Here is a 15,143-nt window from a genome sequence, read left to right on the forward strand (position 1 = left end):
TTTTATCATCAGCCCCTCATTTCTACTTTCTCAATATAGCACAGTAAAATATGATATTTGAGAATTCTTGTGCTTTGCCTTTTACTCCTCCCCAAACCTGATGAAATGCAGGTTTCCGGCGTTGTCATTCATGTTAGACAGTTCTGCTCCATCTCAGATGCAGAAAATATTTTTAGCAAACACTTATCCAGTGTGTTCAGCAACAATCAGGCCATTGATGATGATGTAGAAGTTTATTAGAACATGAGACAGGAATTACCTACAAGTAATTCTATAGTACTGGCTACCAGGAGCCAAATGCCTCATAGGTGGAAATTCATTGGATAGCATGCATTTATTATATATTGGCTGCCAGAAATTTAAGCAATGAGCTCAAACTTGCTATTAGACCCTTCCCAGCATGCGGGCCACCCACCAGTTGCAAGGCATGATGACACGACAGATAACCCGCCCTCCTTGGTAGCAGTAGGGATATGGGTAGTAACCTAGTAAAGGTTCGCAGACGCGGCGGCAGTAGCGGTTGCCTCGACGGCAGTAAATACAACAATAACCTCTCTCATCCAGCATGGGATCAAAGTCTATTCCATTTTCAGTCTGAAAGAAGAAGAAGTCAGTGTTGGAGGGAGAGGTTCACTAGGAAGAGGTTCACCCAGCAGGGGAAGATTATAAGACTATACGAGTTGGGGACTGGTGAGAAATTTACCCTGATTGTGGAGATAACCTCAATAGAGATCAAGATAGGTTTTGAATGAGCCTCCTGGGGATTCCAAGTTTCTTAAATATTTTTGTTGTTGTTGTTAAAACAATGACTATTCTTCTTTCAATGACTTTGATCTGAGGGGTAGTGAGTTTTTTGAGGGCTCTTTGTTTTTCCTCTAACAGGAATAACAGAAACATAACTCACATAGTCATTTATTGGAAGTTCTTCCTCACTTGCTTGTCTGGCTTGACGGGTCTTCTCCATTTTCTCTTGAGGGACTACCCACTGCTCGTTTTGTTCAATGTTTTTTTTTCGGTTGGTAGGAAAGTGAAGATCTTCACCATCCTCCTCAAAGTCTTGTAACTCTGAAACTAAGGTAATCAATACAAAGTTGGGATGCAACTGTTTTGCAAATGTTTATGAAAGAAGTATGTGGGGCAATAGCATTTTGGGGTAGAGATTTTCCTTGTGTTTTCTCATTGCCATCATTCAGGTATGCATGTACCACTTTTCCAAGCTCTTTCAGGTGATATTTTAAGGAGCTTTTCCAAAACAAATCTATTATTCCTATGTACACAGACCTCTTCTTTGCTCATTCAGCATCAAACACTTACTGCTTTGCCTTATTAGCATACTAAATTAAAAACTGAGGACAGGGGACCTTTGTGTCTCCCACAATGATTTTCCCCGTGGTAAGTACTCAAATATTTTTTGGCTGCTTGATTTGATTTGGTGCCCTCTGTACTCCTCCCTTTTCCTTTCTCTTTCCTGTCTTAATTTTTTAAAACTTTCTATTTAGAAATAATCTTAGATTCACAGAAGAGATGCAAAGATGGTACAGAGTCCCTGTACACACTTCATCCAGTTTCCCCTAATGTTAACATCTTACATAACTATAATACAATGATCAAAACTAAGAAACCAATATTGGTAGAATACTATTAACTAAACGACAGACTTTATTCAGATGTCATTATTTCTACTAATGTCCTTTTGAAAACGAATACTGAAGCAGAAGTTTTAGCGTCCAAACCAGGATACAACATTGCATTTAGTTGCCTTTTTAAGGCCGAAGAATGCCAGTACATTCCTGTATTGTTTAGAGTAGCCTCTCTTGGGTAATATGGCAATCTATGCTGCTCAGAGTGACAGAGGCCAGGTTCTATGTTAGCTGAGCAGAATAAGATGTCCAGAGACCTTTGTCTTCTCTGTGGGCTGACTAGAAGTTGAGAGCTGAACTCTTCTACTCCAGACCTCTATCCCTCAATTACTTTTATAGTGATTCCTAAAACAACCACAAAGACAATTGCATTTCAGTGACTGTTCTATCTTCTGGGGAGAATGTGGCCATTTGACATAGAATATCTTTCTTGAGACAACGGAACATTGTTTTGGCTTTTTCCTCTGGTCTAGGGTTGGGCATACAGTGGTTTGAGCAATAGTCTGGTATCCTGACTGCAGTGAATATAGATGTGCAAAAAAAGACAGATTAGCTTTTTGCTATCACTGGTCACATTAGGGTGGTGTTACCTTTGCTGGGATATTTAAAAGCCTGTCAGCATTAATTTATCTGATTTATAACTTGGCTGTGAAAAACTCCCTCCTCACTGGCAGTCAGCATACACAGTTTCATCTAAGAAGATATGAGTGGATCATTTGTTTTCCTATAAATGTAGTTGCTGAGTGCTGAGAACCTGTTACCGACTTTGGGAAAAGGAGGGAGAAGATGAGGCCATACCTGCTATTAGAGTGGGATTGATCCAATACATGGTCACATTATCACAAATCTCCAGAATTTTAGAATTTTTAAGGAAGTCTCGGTTTTCAATAGGCTTTTCTGCTGGGACCCAAATCACTGACTGCTCAAAGAAAGTTGTGGTAATTTCTTCATTCTGAGAGAATAAAGTAGGGTGAAGATAGGCAGAGACATTAATAAAATGAGTGAGACATTATGGACTACTGAAAGAAAAAAAAAAGCTATATTTTGAGTCTGAATGAAAATTTCAATCCTAGGGATGCTGGTAAACCAGCTCTGTGCCTTGCATACAGAAGGTGCCCTTGGGAGAGTTAACAACCCATCCCTCTTTCTGCTCACTGAAACAGGAGCCTTCTCTGCTACCATTTCACTTAAACTCAGGAAGACTCTCCATAATTATCTGGGCCTCCTACTGAACCATATAAGTTTTAATTTGGCCTTCTGGAATCCTGAGTGATTTACGTTTGTTTTCTCTCTTTTAAATGGGTACCATGAGCGCTTCCCTTGTTTTAGATTTGCAACTAGGATTCCAAGCAGGATTTGGTCTCAAACCAACAAAACAAAACAAACAAACAAAACCAAACAAACTGCTATATTCTAAATTGATGAGATCAATGAAATAGCAACCAAACCTAATATTTTGGCTTTACAAGATTTGCCTGTTAATGGTTGCTAGGTGTAGTACAAAAGATGTCGTTTTTGTTTTAACGTCAAGTCTCCCGCTTGTGACCTCGCTGGCCTTACCATTATTTTACTCCTTTCATTCCAGATGCTTAGAGTTTGTCTCACAGAGTGTTTTTCTTTAGGTAATATTTCTTATATTGTCAAGAACACAGCCTTCTCTTCAGTTTCTAGTATCGGAAGTAGATAACATGTGTACCTAGTTCTTACTCATTTGTCTTTTGGGCATCGACATTTTTTCCGTTACTCTTAATAATGCTTTTCCTTTTCTCTTTTGTCTCTTTCAAGCTTTATGATTTCGGTGTTTTCATTTTTTCCCTGAAATCTGGCTTTGTATAATTTTACCTTAGTCATTTAAAACTCTCAAGTCTTAGCTCCTTTGCCCTTGAGTCTATAAAAACATTGGGAAGCATTGAAAGGAATTGTATAAAACGAGGTTGATATGCCCACTAGCTTTGTTAACAAAATCTGGGCTGTTTCTGTACCCACTCTGCGTGTTTAACACTCACAAATCATGGATATAGTGGTGAGAGAAATATAGAATAAGAGGATTTTTGTCACTCAGGACTACAAATTTACCTCATAAAAAATCTGTAGCCTGAATATAAAAAAATAGTTTTTTTCTTGAAGATAAAATAATTTTGCTATCATGAAATGAATACTTGTGATATTAAAAACGTCTGGCAAAAATAACTGAAGAATAAATTAGAGACAAAATAAGACATTATGGGCCTTTGCCTTCATTTATTTATTTTTCAGAAAATAAATCCTGTTGTGTCAGTTTGAACTATCATTGCTGGCTGGCCCTACCCAAATGTTATTTTCTATAAAATGAAGCATATGATACTGAGTATAGTACCTTTCTATCCTATTCATTTTCCTTTCATTTTACCCTTGTCTCCTATAGTAATTCTAATATCCTGGAAATTTTTCTGTTCCTCAGATGCATCTAACTTATGCTTATTTGAAAAAAAATCTCCAAAAATGTTCACTGACATAGACCTTGAGAGCAGAATAGCTTCTTTGGGGAAATTCTAGTAATAAGGGTATGTGACTTCTCTGGCCATGAGGAGACTAGTAGCATGCCTGTGGGAGTCAATGACAACTCTGACACTTGGGTAAAAGAAAGGAAAAAGTACTCCTCACCCCACTTCACCCTCCAAAAAATAAGGAAAGAAAAAAAATATAAATGTGTAGATGAGAATTAAGATGGTGAGAGTTGGGTAGGAGAAAAGTAAAAAAGAACAGGGAAGAGAGAAGAAAAAAAAGAAGTATTTATAGTATATAGAGAGACCACTATGCCATTGTCATAATCTCATTTTAGTTAAACTCTAAAACAAACCAAACAAATATTTGTTTCTTCCTGGCTATAATGTAGGTATGCTGTCACAACATGGCCTTAGCTAAGATTTACCTTCTTCCTCCACTGATAGCAACATCCTGTAATGGCAGATAGAACAAGAGGGAAAAAAAATAAGAGCCTCAGGGACTTTATTGATGGCTGTATTTTAGGCAATAATCCTCCATCTCCCACTAGGCTTTCAGGGGTCATTCATTGATTGCACCAGTACCCAAGGTTACTTCACTCTGGCCTAGCAGTGTGTTTTCAGAGAAATTGTAGTTCTCACCTTCTTTGCTTTTTCCTTTCCTAGTGAGATTAAATGTGGATTATTACACTAGCAGTCCAGCATAAAATGTTAAAGTGAATGAACTGAAATCTTTTAAATAAGTGAATGTTACAGTGTCACAAAAGTGACAAGGATCCCTGGTGTCCTTTGAACTTTTATTTTTAGGACTTTATCTTAGAAAGAGTTGATTTTGTTCTACTGCTCACCTCTCTTACTAGAAATCTTTGCTTTTGGAGCAAAGGTACATAATGTTAATGGCTACCCGGGTATAAAAGTACAGTGTTGCACTTAATAGCATGAACTTATTTTTTTGAAAGGCCTGAGTTCAAGATCCCAACTCGCTTCTCTCTAGCTGAGTGATCTTGGGCAAGTCACTTTTCAGTTCTGAGTCCAAGTTTCTTCACCTGAAAATGGGGATAATAATAGTATCTATCTATTATTATAGGGTCCGAGTGAGAATCAGATGAGAGTAAAACATTTAGCACAATGTCTGGCACATAGTTAGCACACAATAATAAACAATGGCTTTTACTACCACTATTATTCTTACATACCTCATCTATTTCCTCTTCTGGTTCAGAAAATTCAGGAATCATTTTGATCTGAGTTTTGATGAAGCATTTTTGAAGACCTACAAAGTAGATGCCAGTGTATCCCTATAAAACAGACAAAAAAAAAAGACCCTCCTGAAATAGACACAATTTGAGTTCCACGATCTGTCAGGGCCTTAGGCTGGCAAAATTTGAATTCTAAGGGAAAACTTTGTCTCACAAATTGAGGCTATAGGCTATTTTTAACTCAGCTAAACATTTTAATATGTTAAGTAGGAAGTCTTAGAGGGTAAATATCTAGCTTACATTTTTAAAGTCATGTACTTCCAATGTTTCATCAGTGCCATTTCCACTTCTGAATATTTCGGTTCTGGTCACAGGATCAATTTCCATGTAAATCTTCTTCTTTTCTCCGTTGCTATAGAAAGTGTGTTCCATGTCATATGTCTGGGAGAAGAGAGGAAAACAAGCTCTGTGTGTCTCTTTATAAGACACTTTAATTGGGTAATATCTGGGGCACCTTCTCTTTCTAGAGCTTTTGTAGTGAGGTGCCATCTTGGCAGCTTGCCATTGGGAATTCTCTGAGACTTGAGATTAAAGTGAGGTGCTTTTTGGAGTTGGAGCTGATATGGGGCTCCCTTTGGAGCCAATATTTTGTATTCAACCCAAGTTGCTGAACTAATTATTAGGAATTCCAACAGTGTTCTTGGTAGCTTTGGCTAAATAGCAAATCAGCTTGTAAAGTGTTTCCCCCTTGTGCTGAGCAGAGGGATCACCTAAAACCTATGCTGCTTCTTTATGCTACCACTTGCCTTTCCAAGTGCTCAGTGGGCACTCTCTCATTCCCCCATGAAATTCACTAGGGTTGAGAAAGAGATATGAATACATTTAGAATGCTTAGCTATTGCTCTTTATCTCCTTATCTCTCCAGGGATTTAATATTGCCTCCATAGTCTTTTTAGAATCTGAAGACCATTCTCGTTGTCCAATATTAAGTAATAATAACTTTCTCTTTTAGAGGCTAACCAACCCCACTCAGTTTATTCCTGAGTTCTGTTTTCCAAACCGATTCAGTTGACTTCAAGTTCTCCAGATTCTCCTGTATAGAGTAGTCAAGAACCGTGTCAAGTACCCTGCACTAAGTAATATGGAGCTTCCCAAGAAGAGTGCCTTGAAAGACTGCTTATCAGATTATTCTTGAGTGGTTGAAATGAATCCCCAGACTCTCTCGCCCTCTAAAAGAGACACTTCTCTTCCTAAGGACCAAGAGGACCAGTCCTACAGAGTGTCCCATTTTGGTAGTAAGCCCATTACCTATAACTGAGGACATTTTTATAGAAAGAAGGAAATAACATGCCTAAAAGAATTTGCTGTCACAAACCAGGCCAGACATAATGGTGCCATGTGAAAGTCTCTTATTCAAGTCGTTAGGCCTTCGGCTATCAAGTTTCTTCATACTCATTTTTCCTTACAAAAAAAATTCGGTAAACTAAAAACCTGAAAAAGCAAGTTACCTACAGAGCCAATGTTGCTTTCAAATGATACGATTCCCAGTGGCAGCCTTTTAAATCTTGTACCAGTTTAGATTGTTTTTTAATGTCTGCTTGTGTCTGTGACTGAATGTTAGTTTAACCTGGTCAAATTTTCCCCAACTCAAGTAGAAAAACAAGTTGGAAGGGTCTGTAGAAACCATGTTACTTCAAGCATGAAGTCTATGTAGTTGTTGAATAGAAGAACAATAGAAAATGTTTTTTACCTCTTAGTAGCCCTATAGTGCCTTGAACAATGGTCAGGGCTTAAATATTTATTAAATAAGTTTTTCCTACCCATGGCAATTTCTCATTTTCTTAAAGAGAGATTTTGAGCATTGACAAGATTTTTTAAGAGACTGTATTTTAAAAGGGAAAAGAAAACAGTATTTAGAACCTTTCTAGCAACTGCGGAGTTAACTCAGGAACTCTGGCCTGGTTTGTAACAAGTAGCAAATTCTTTTAGGCTTCTTATTTGCTTCTAGTTATAAATATGTCCTCAGTTCCAGCTTTGCAGCCAGCTTGAGAAACTTCTACCTATGGCAACAAATTGAGCTCTTAGCTGGCCTGACCTAAGAAGAGGAAAGAGGCATGTGTTTCAGACCCGGTCTTGTCAGATCTCCCAAAAGGGGAGAATTTCTTTAGAAATATTATCCACTAGTCATTGGGGGTGGGTGTGGGTATTTGTTTCATCAGTAGCACTACTGATGGCTTATTGCATGGAAAAATGAGGTTAGCGACTAGGGGATGTTGGAAGGCTGCCTACCTGGGCAAAAGAGGACATACAGGCTGTATTTTCAATCACTGGTAGATAACTATGGAACCATACTGGTGACATTTAGAATTTCAGTGTACTTCTGTGGAATGAGTTTTCCTGCACTATTGGCAATGCACTTCACTTGGACACATTGCTAGATGAAAACTATTGGAAATTGCCAAGCCTAGCAGATCTTGATTATTTTCAACACTCCTTCAAAGAGTTTTGTTTTGTTTCGTTGGTCCATTCTGACTGTATTCATTGATCAGCTTGTTGGCTTTTTGTTAGCAATGGAGGATTGCTAAAGAGCTTGGAATCAGAATGACTTCATTTATGTGTGAATCCTGGGTCGGGGAGCTATATATTCACCCAGATGGAATTCCACTATCAAAGGTGCCTTTTGGAACAGGCTGTCCTTTGTCTAGGAAGATGATGCTGGTGGCTCACTTTGGATGTTTGGGGATGAGTTTGATCAAATCCAGACATACTGTCTCGCCTGGGTCTCTGTGGAGAACGTTGTCTGGGTAATGGCTATGCAATCCTCATAGCCCATATGAAGACTGAGCTCATGCCTTTGGCCTCAAAAGTACTTTTCTCTCTACTAAGCTCACTGGCTCAGGGGCTGAGGATCTTTCTGGAGATGAAGAAATAAATGTTTTTGTCTAAAGCAGAGACAGGATGCTAGCCTGAGAGAGGTGTGAGAGGGCTCTTAGTAGCTCATCTCAGACTGTCCCCAACTCAGCTTTATTCCAGGAAGGCTAGTGAAAAGACAGAGTATGATGAAGAAAGTTAATTTTTGGTGTTTCTAGATTCCCTTTTCTGTTTTTTTTTTCATATTCTGTTTACTTTGTATCCTCTTAGTCCTTCCCCCTCTTCCCATCTCCCTTTAACTCTTTGTCTCCTGTCTAGACATCTAGGAATCTTGTGGTGCTTCAGGTACCTTATGTCAAAGAAAAAAAAAATCAATCTGACAAATGATTTCACTCTAAGTTGTGAGTGATGGGTATTAGTTTGTTTTTTTTTTAAATGAGTGCAATATTTAACTTAAAGGAATGAATTATTAATGGTGGATTTCAAGCACAATGGCACCAGGAATAGGAAATATTTTGCAGACAAGGGTATCTTCCCAGCACTATTTAAATGCTTTCCTACTCCACACACACATAAGGCTGGTCTTAACTATAAGAACCAGCACACTAGAGTGGAACAAGGAAGTCAATGGATTGAAATACGACTCAGAAGTGGAATGAGATAAGTACGTATTTTAGTGGAAGCAATGAGAGATGTCAGAAGACCACACTGACAGAATATGGAAAGAACATAAGCTCATTTCTCATCCCTGTCCAGGAATTCTTTCCTCAGTCTCCTTAAATCCTCCACTCAGGCAGTAAATGAGCCCTAACATTCCCCTTTTGCAGTTTCCCCTGTTTTCTTGCCTCGATTTGTGACAATCTCTGATATCAGAAAAAGAAAGATTTTTATAAAGAGTAAAGCTGCCTTAGACTTCAGTGTGATGGTTCTGTTTGGGGGCAGTGAGGGGGGAGCAAGTAGCTTTAGCCTGTCCTGGAAGCGATTTGAGGACATTTGGCTTAGGTTTGTTTTTTGAAGCTTGTGAAAAACAAGCTGCTCTTCTTTCCACCTTCATCCTCTACTGTCTGTTTATGAGGTATACTCTCCAAAGGTGAAATACATGCTCAGAATACTTGGCTAGATGGTGTTAGGCTGGAAGGAAAGGAAGGGAATGCATTGTACCATATTATTATCAACCTAGCCTGTGGGAATTAAAGGGCCTCTGGGTATATCTTTACCAACATAGAGCAGACAGATTGTTTCTAATGCAAAACTGGACTTCTGCATCTTCAATCACCAGTTCTCAGCCCTGAAAAAAATTGGCATAAGCAGCACAGACATTCCTCTTTTTCTCACAAGAAAAAAAAAAAAAACAAATCATTAAAACATTTCTTTCATCTACAGACTTAAGCTGGAGAGTTTTTCCCTACTCACCCCCTCCCCTACCAACCCATTATTTTTAAATGCAGCTGAAAAATAGTGGAAAGAATCTTCAGACCAGGTTCTAGTCCTAGCTTCAACTTTGCCATTTACAATTTGTGTGACTTTGGGCAAATCACCAAATGTCTCTGAAGGCTCAGTCCTCATTTTTATCTCTCACTCCTTGCCAGATACAATGTTGAGTAGCTGACAAAATCAGTTCTGCTCAGATTGGGCTGCCACATGTCATGTTGGCCAGTGGACTGCCATTACTTATTGACCACATGAGTTACTTTCCCCTTATAGCTCCAATCGTACACTTAGCCACTAAAGGAAAGCTCCCTTTAAAGACCCAGGCTTCCATTGCTGGTGCCACATGAGTTACTCAGCAAATTCTATCTTAGGAGAATAAAGGGACTGAATAAGAATGTTCGCATAGTAGCCAGAGTCCTGCTCTACATAATTGGAGCAGTCCTGAGTGGTTCAGAACAAGAGCTGATCCAGCAAAAGTTGCTATACAAGAGTGGACTTTGGTTTGGGAGAAAAATAAAAAAAAAATGTTTGAGAGAAAAATAAAAAAATGAAGAGGAGTCTTTTCTTTTAAAATGCTGATGTGGCACGATCTGATGAAGCTCAGTCCCTCTGCTAAAGAGATTCCAGCTACAACTCCAACTTTTTCCTTGAGGGTCTGGATGCTTCCCCAGACCCACATTTCACCCACCAAACTGCTGTGTAGAAAATACCAAGGAACCTGGGGAGGAAAGTTGTATCTCTTGTGTGTCTAGAAGAGGAGTGAAGAAAGTTGGTCTTTGGCCAATGCTAGCATTAGAGAAATAGGCACATGAAAGCTGGCAGAAATAGGCAGACTTAGCAAGAAGGTGTTTTTTTTTTTTCTGACAAAAGACTACCTAGAATAATATTAAGCTCACAATCCTGAGTGAGACTGTTTAATGGCTGTCAGCAGTTGAGTTGGGTAGGGAGGACAGAAGGATGCCCACTTATCCATATCACTTCTCATCTCATGTAGGTAGTATGTAGAAATTGAGGGGACATCTCCAGGAATCTGTTGATTGCTTTGTGGGTCTTAGAACTTATGGTTTCCAAACAGCCCTAAAGTTGCCAGGAAATTCCTAGATATTTCAGGAAGAGCATCATTTCATTTATTTATTTTATTATTCTTCTGCTTCATTCTACAAAAGATTGAAAGGAATAGACTACAAGGTCTGTGCTGCATCTAAAAACTGTTAGTTTAAGGTCTGATATTTTCTGACTCATTTTCTCCATGTTGGATTAATTAGCTGGGGAGTCAGCTTCTAATTGTTTCAAGTTAAATGTGTAATGCAAGGAGTTTTAAGCAAGAATATTTCTTCAGGGAATCTGCTTCCGAGATCCCTGGGAAGTCACTTCCTGGAAGTAAAACCTTGTTGCGAACTTCTATCGAAATCTCTGGAATTGAGTAGGTCCCCTCTCCTTGGTTAAGAAAGCTGAATATAGAGCTGAACGATTGGCTTTCATTCAGCTCAAGTGGCTCCTATATGTGGTTGTGGGTTAGGGGGCCTGTATGCCTGTAAGAGAGTGCAATAGCTCACCCAGACTTAGTCTTCCTTGTTTCACTTTATTTTGATCTCTTTCTCTCTCTGGTGTGTGTGTGTGTGTCTGCGTGTGCATGCATGTGCACAATTCACATGTGCTCATGCCTGAGGTGCATGAGGAGAGGGTATCAAACATAACTAATTTCCCTTTTGGGATCAAGAATTGGGATCTTTTGTACACACTAGGGTGGGAGATAATGGAAGGAGGGGGAGGACTTACTGGCTTGGAAATGTCAACACCAGACATGGGAAGTTAAATAAACACTGTTTATTTTAAACAGCTGTTGAAAAACAAGATAAAAAGGAGGTGTGGTGGAGGTTAGAGGAGCAAACACTAAGAGCTTTAGAGGAAGCCCAAGGACAGCAAATAAGTCGCTACCACCCATAAGCACAACAGCATCAACAGTTCTCTCCACCAAGGGCCCAAGTCCCCATAGGTCCCACAGGCCTATAAAGAGAAGTCCAGAAGAGCCTGAGATTTAATCTGCTAACTTGTTTCCCTGCTAGGTCATAGTCTAAAGGCAGGGAGAGGGGAGTCTTTAATTCGTGCAAGTTTCCTGGATCCTTTTCCTCTGTAAATCTTCTTCCAAGACTAATCTGACTACTCCTCTTTTCTCAGGATTCATAAAGTCAGCTCTTAGGCAGGCTTATTGGCAGTATTAGCTAATAATTAGACCAAGTATATTAGACCATAGATGGCCTCTTGAGCTCTTTGGGAATTGAAGGCAGTGTTAGACTGAGTGAAGCATCTAAATCCCTAGCTGGTTCCTTAGATTGCAATGGATCCAGACTGGTCTTGTGGCGAAGGCCAAGACTTAAATATTAAAGATAATAAATTGCAACTTCCCATTGGAATGGAGAACAAACAACCTTTGTTCAAGGTAGAAAAACTCGCCTCAGGACATGTATTGTCTTTTACCAGGTTACTTCATAATAACTTTGTTCATTTCTGAGAATTCTTTTGCTGAAAAAGATTTGATTCTTTATAAACTTCATTCAGTAGCATACATCACCTCTTCTGCACATGCACTGACTAGGTTTCATTTTTGGTTTGAGGAATCACAAGATTATTTCTCATAAGCCATCAAAAAAGAGAACTGGAGTGAGAAGCAAAGATTGTATAACATAGAAGCAGAGAGGTCCATGGGCACTAGTGAGTTTGGCACCTTGCAAAATAAATGCAAGTTCCTCACCTAGTCAATTATGGTTGCATGGAGGCAAATAGCATTGTAAGTTTAGAAAAACACATAAACTCTTTCAGAATAGCATTGTCAATACCAATGGCTACAGCAAAACAAGAAAGGCTATTTGGTCCCATGTTTATGTATGTACGTATGGGTGGTCAAAAGGGCTAGTTACCTACTGTACTCAGTTAAGTACATTATGACCATGGAGAACAAAAGGGTTGATTGTCTTTTAACTCATCTTTAACTGCCAAAAGGGATCCAAGATTCAACTGCAGGGCAACATATCACCTTGTGAATTAGCTAAGGGGTAGGAAAATTGGATTGGAATACATTTTGATACTCTTGTTCATTTGCTGCTTCCTTCCTGATCTTGATTGCTTTGCCCTCCTTGATAGCCTGAATGCAAGTGGTTTCTCTAGAAAGACTTGTGAATAGTAAGTAGTTCCAAAGCAAGGAGCAATGAGAGAGTGCTGTTGTGAGAACGAGAGCGACAGTGAGAGCAAAGGCTAAATGTATGCATTGAGTGATGCCTGAAATTCTTTTTGGAACAAGGTATAAGTAAAAAGGCAAACAAAGTAGGGTGATTTGTTCTTCATTCTCCTTCCTACTTAAAATAATGTAGCCTCTAGGCCTAAATGAAAGTGAGTATGGTAGCAGAGGTGAAGAATTCAAGATAGTTCTGCCTTACTTCTCTGTTTTCTTTTGGACACTTGTCCAGTTGATTTTCTATTTTCTCCCTCTTTGCCTCTCCTTCTGCATCAATCCATATTCTTTCCTCTCTGCTCCTATTGTTCCTTTGGCTCCTAATGGTCCATGCCAACCCATTTTCTTCTTGTTTCTCATTGTCCCTCCTCCATTTGTGCCTTTCCCTTTCTCCATCTGTTATTAAATAGAAATGAGCATCTTATGACAACAAACTAATAACAACAGTAACAACAACAGCAACCCATTTGCAGAGAGAAAAATGTGGCAAAGCCAGAAAACCATATTCACACCTTGTAGCTTGTATATTTATTAATTCTCTTTCAAATGAAAATTGTTAATATGAAGAGACTATGATTTTCTTTAGGTCACATCTAAACTTATCCATTGTGTGTGAGCCTGAAAGTAACAATAACAATAAGGTACACTTATACCAAGTACAATGGCCAGCCAAGTTTCACCAAATGATCCTAATAGCAGAAGCTTTCTGAGATACCTGTGATTTATGATTTTGTGTCACTTATTTCTACCCTGTGGCATCACTATCTCAGTGGGACATTGATGATTATGACTGGTGAGGAGCTGAAAAGCTTTAGTTTATTTTTTTTAAGTCATAAATAAATGTGAACTCAGGTATTAGAATTGCTCCTTCTGCAAAGAAGTTTATTGCCTGTCCTCACAGCAGATGCATTAAGTCAGAAACATAATCCTTAAAAATCCTTTGCTGCCATTTCTGGTGGTTTCTTCTTATGTGGTGGTATAATTACTTTTCCATCAGTTTCTGCCCAGATAATTGAAAGACAGATGGAAAGTATTTTATTCTTACAGTAAAAATTTGTTTCTAGGAAAAATCTTAACTCCTTAAAGCCAAGCATTTTAAAAAAATGGGTAATCCTATCATTACTAACTGAAATACAGAAAGCACATTTTTCCCATACCAAAAATAATTAAGCAAATAAAGGAGAGCAAAATCTTCATTCTTTTTTTTTTATATTACTAGGAAAAAAAACACACAAAAAAGGATTTAATGATTTTCATTTTCAGAGTAACATATATGCCAATCAGTAATTAAGTTCAATCAAATTCAAAACAGAAGCATTGGACAATAATGTTCATTTACTTACTTTTTTGGGCGTCTCCGGCCAGAAGTGCTTGCTCCCCCAAAACAGGACAATTAGAGTCAAGGTCAGGATACCAAACACCAATCCACAAATCTTAAGTGATTTACATATCTTCTTGGATTTTAAAGCTTCTGCCTAAGCAAATAACAGGAAAAAAAAAACACAATACACAGTAATCCTTAAAATAGCAAGCTATAATTCACTTTTGATTTCGTTTTCTAATGTTCACATTGCAAAACGATAAATCTACGAAACCATACTTCTACTCAAAAGAGAAAAAATATGAATCAACTTACATTTAGAATGTGACAGTCCTCACAGTTTTCTGGAGGATTCTTGGCCATGATCTCTCAGCACACCGTACTCTTTCCCAGCTTTGAGAGAACTGAGACCACTGCTGAGGTGGAGTTGCAAGTGGGTCGGCTAACAGATGCCAGAGGAGAAGCTGAATTTATATGGCTCAATATGTCATACCAGAGCCTGAGGTAGCCCAGGGGGCTCCTGTGCTGCGATTTGTTACATAGATATACCCATATATGTATATAACTTCTGTGCACAGAATTCCATCCAGAATGGCAAAGACAGAAGGTTATAATGAAAACTATTGTCCTTGGGGTTGGTTTGGAAGGGGACCAAGCCTAGGACACATTGAAATGATTTTTCACTGTGAACTTAAAATATCAATGACAATACATGCTGCACACTCCAGAAATAAGCAAACAAAACAAAACCAAAAAAGGAACGACGTCTTGATTTCATTTCCATTCGATTTAACAAATATTTATTGCAGGGATGTTAAATGTCAGGCACTGCACTTGGCATTGAAGAGTCAGAAATGAACAAGGTATTGCCTCTTTCACTATGTTAAAGCTCCTTGAGGACTGAGGTCAATATCAACTCATTATAATTAAAAAACAGGATTGAAAAGTTTAAATATGTTTTTCTCTCTC

At 38.6% G+C, this 15,143-nt stretch overlaps 1 protein-coding gene across 1 annotated transcript; it reads right to left on the bottom strand.

Annotated features, from left to right (window-relative positions):
* Positions 1-218: 218 nt before the first annotated feature.
* TNMD (tenomodulin) lies at positions 219-14,537 on the bottom strand. The gene is made up of 7 exons (XM_039874029.1): positions 14,490-14,537; positions 14,197-14,328; positions 5,623-5,763; positions 5,320-5,421; positions 2,439-2,592; positions 905-1,071; positions 219-594 (listed from the first exon to the last, which is right to left on the bottom strand). The coding sequence occupies exons 1-7, from the start codon at positions 14,535-14,537 to the stop codon at positions 385-387; spliced, it is 954 nt and encodes a 317-aa protein (XP_039729963.1). The 3' UTR covers positions 219-384.
* Between the last annotated feature and the right edge of the window lie 606 nt (positions 14,538-15,143).

The sequence above is a fragment of the Pteropus medius genome, unplaced genomic scaffold (assembly GCF_902729225.1).
Source record: "Pteropus medius unplaced genomic scaffold, Ma_sr-lr_union100, whole genome shotgun sequence".
In the NCBI taxonomy this organism is placed as follows: domain Eukaryota; kingdom Metazoa; phylum Chordata; class Mammalia; order Chiroptera; family Pteropodidae; genus Pteropus; species Pteropus medius.

Excerpts from the sequence above, each read along its gene's own strand:
- TNMD (XM_039874029.1), bottom strand. The coding sequence starts at position 14,537 with ATGGCCAAGAATCCTCCAGAAAACTGTGAGGACTGTCACATTCTAAAT. Across the intron at positions 5,422-5,622 it reads AAGTACATGACTTTAAAAAT|GGATACACTGGCATCTACTT; the intron begins GTAAGCTAGATA and ends TCTGTTTTATAG. Across the intron at positions 1,072-2,438 it reads CAATCCCACTCTAATAGCAG|TTTCAGAGTTACAAGACTTT; the intron begins GTATGGCCTCAT and ends TGATTACCTTAG.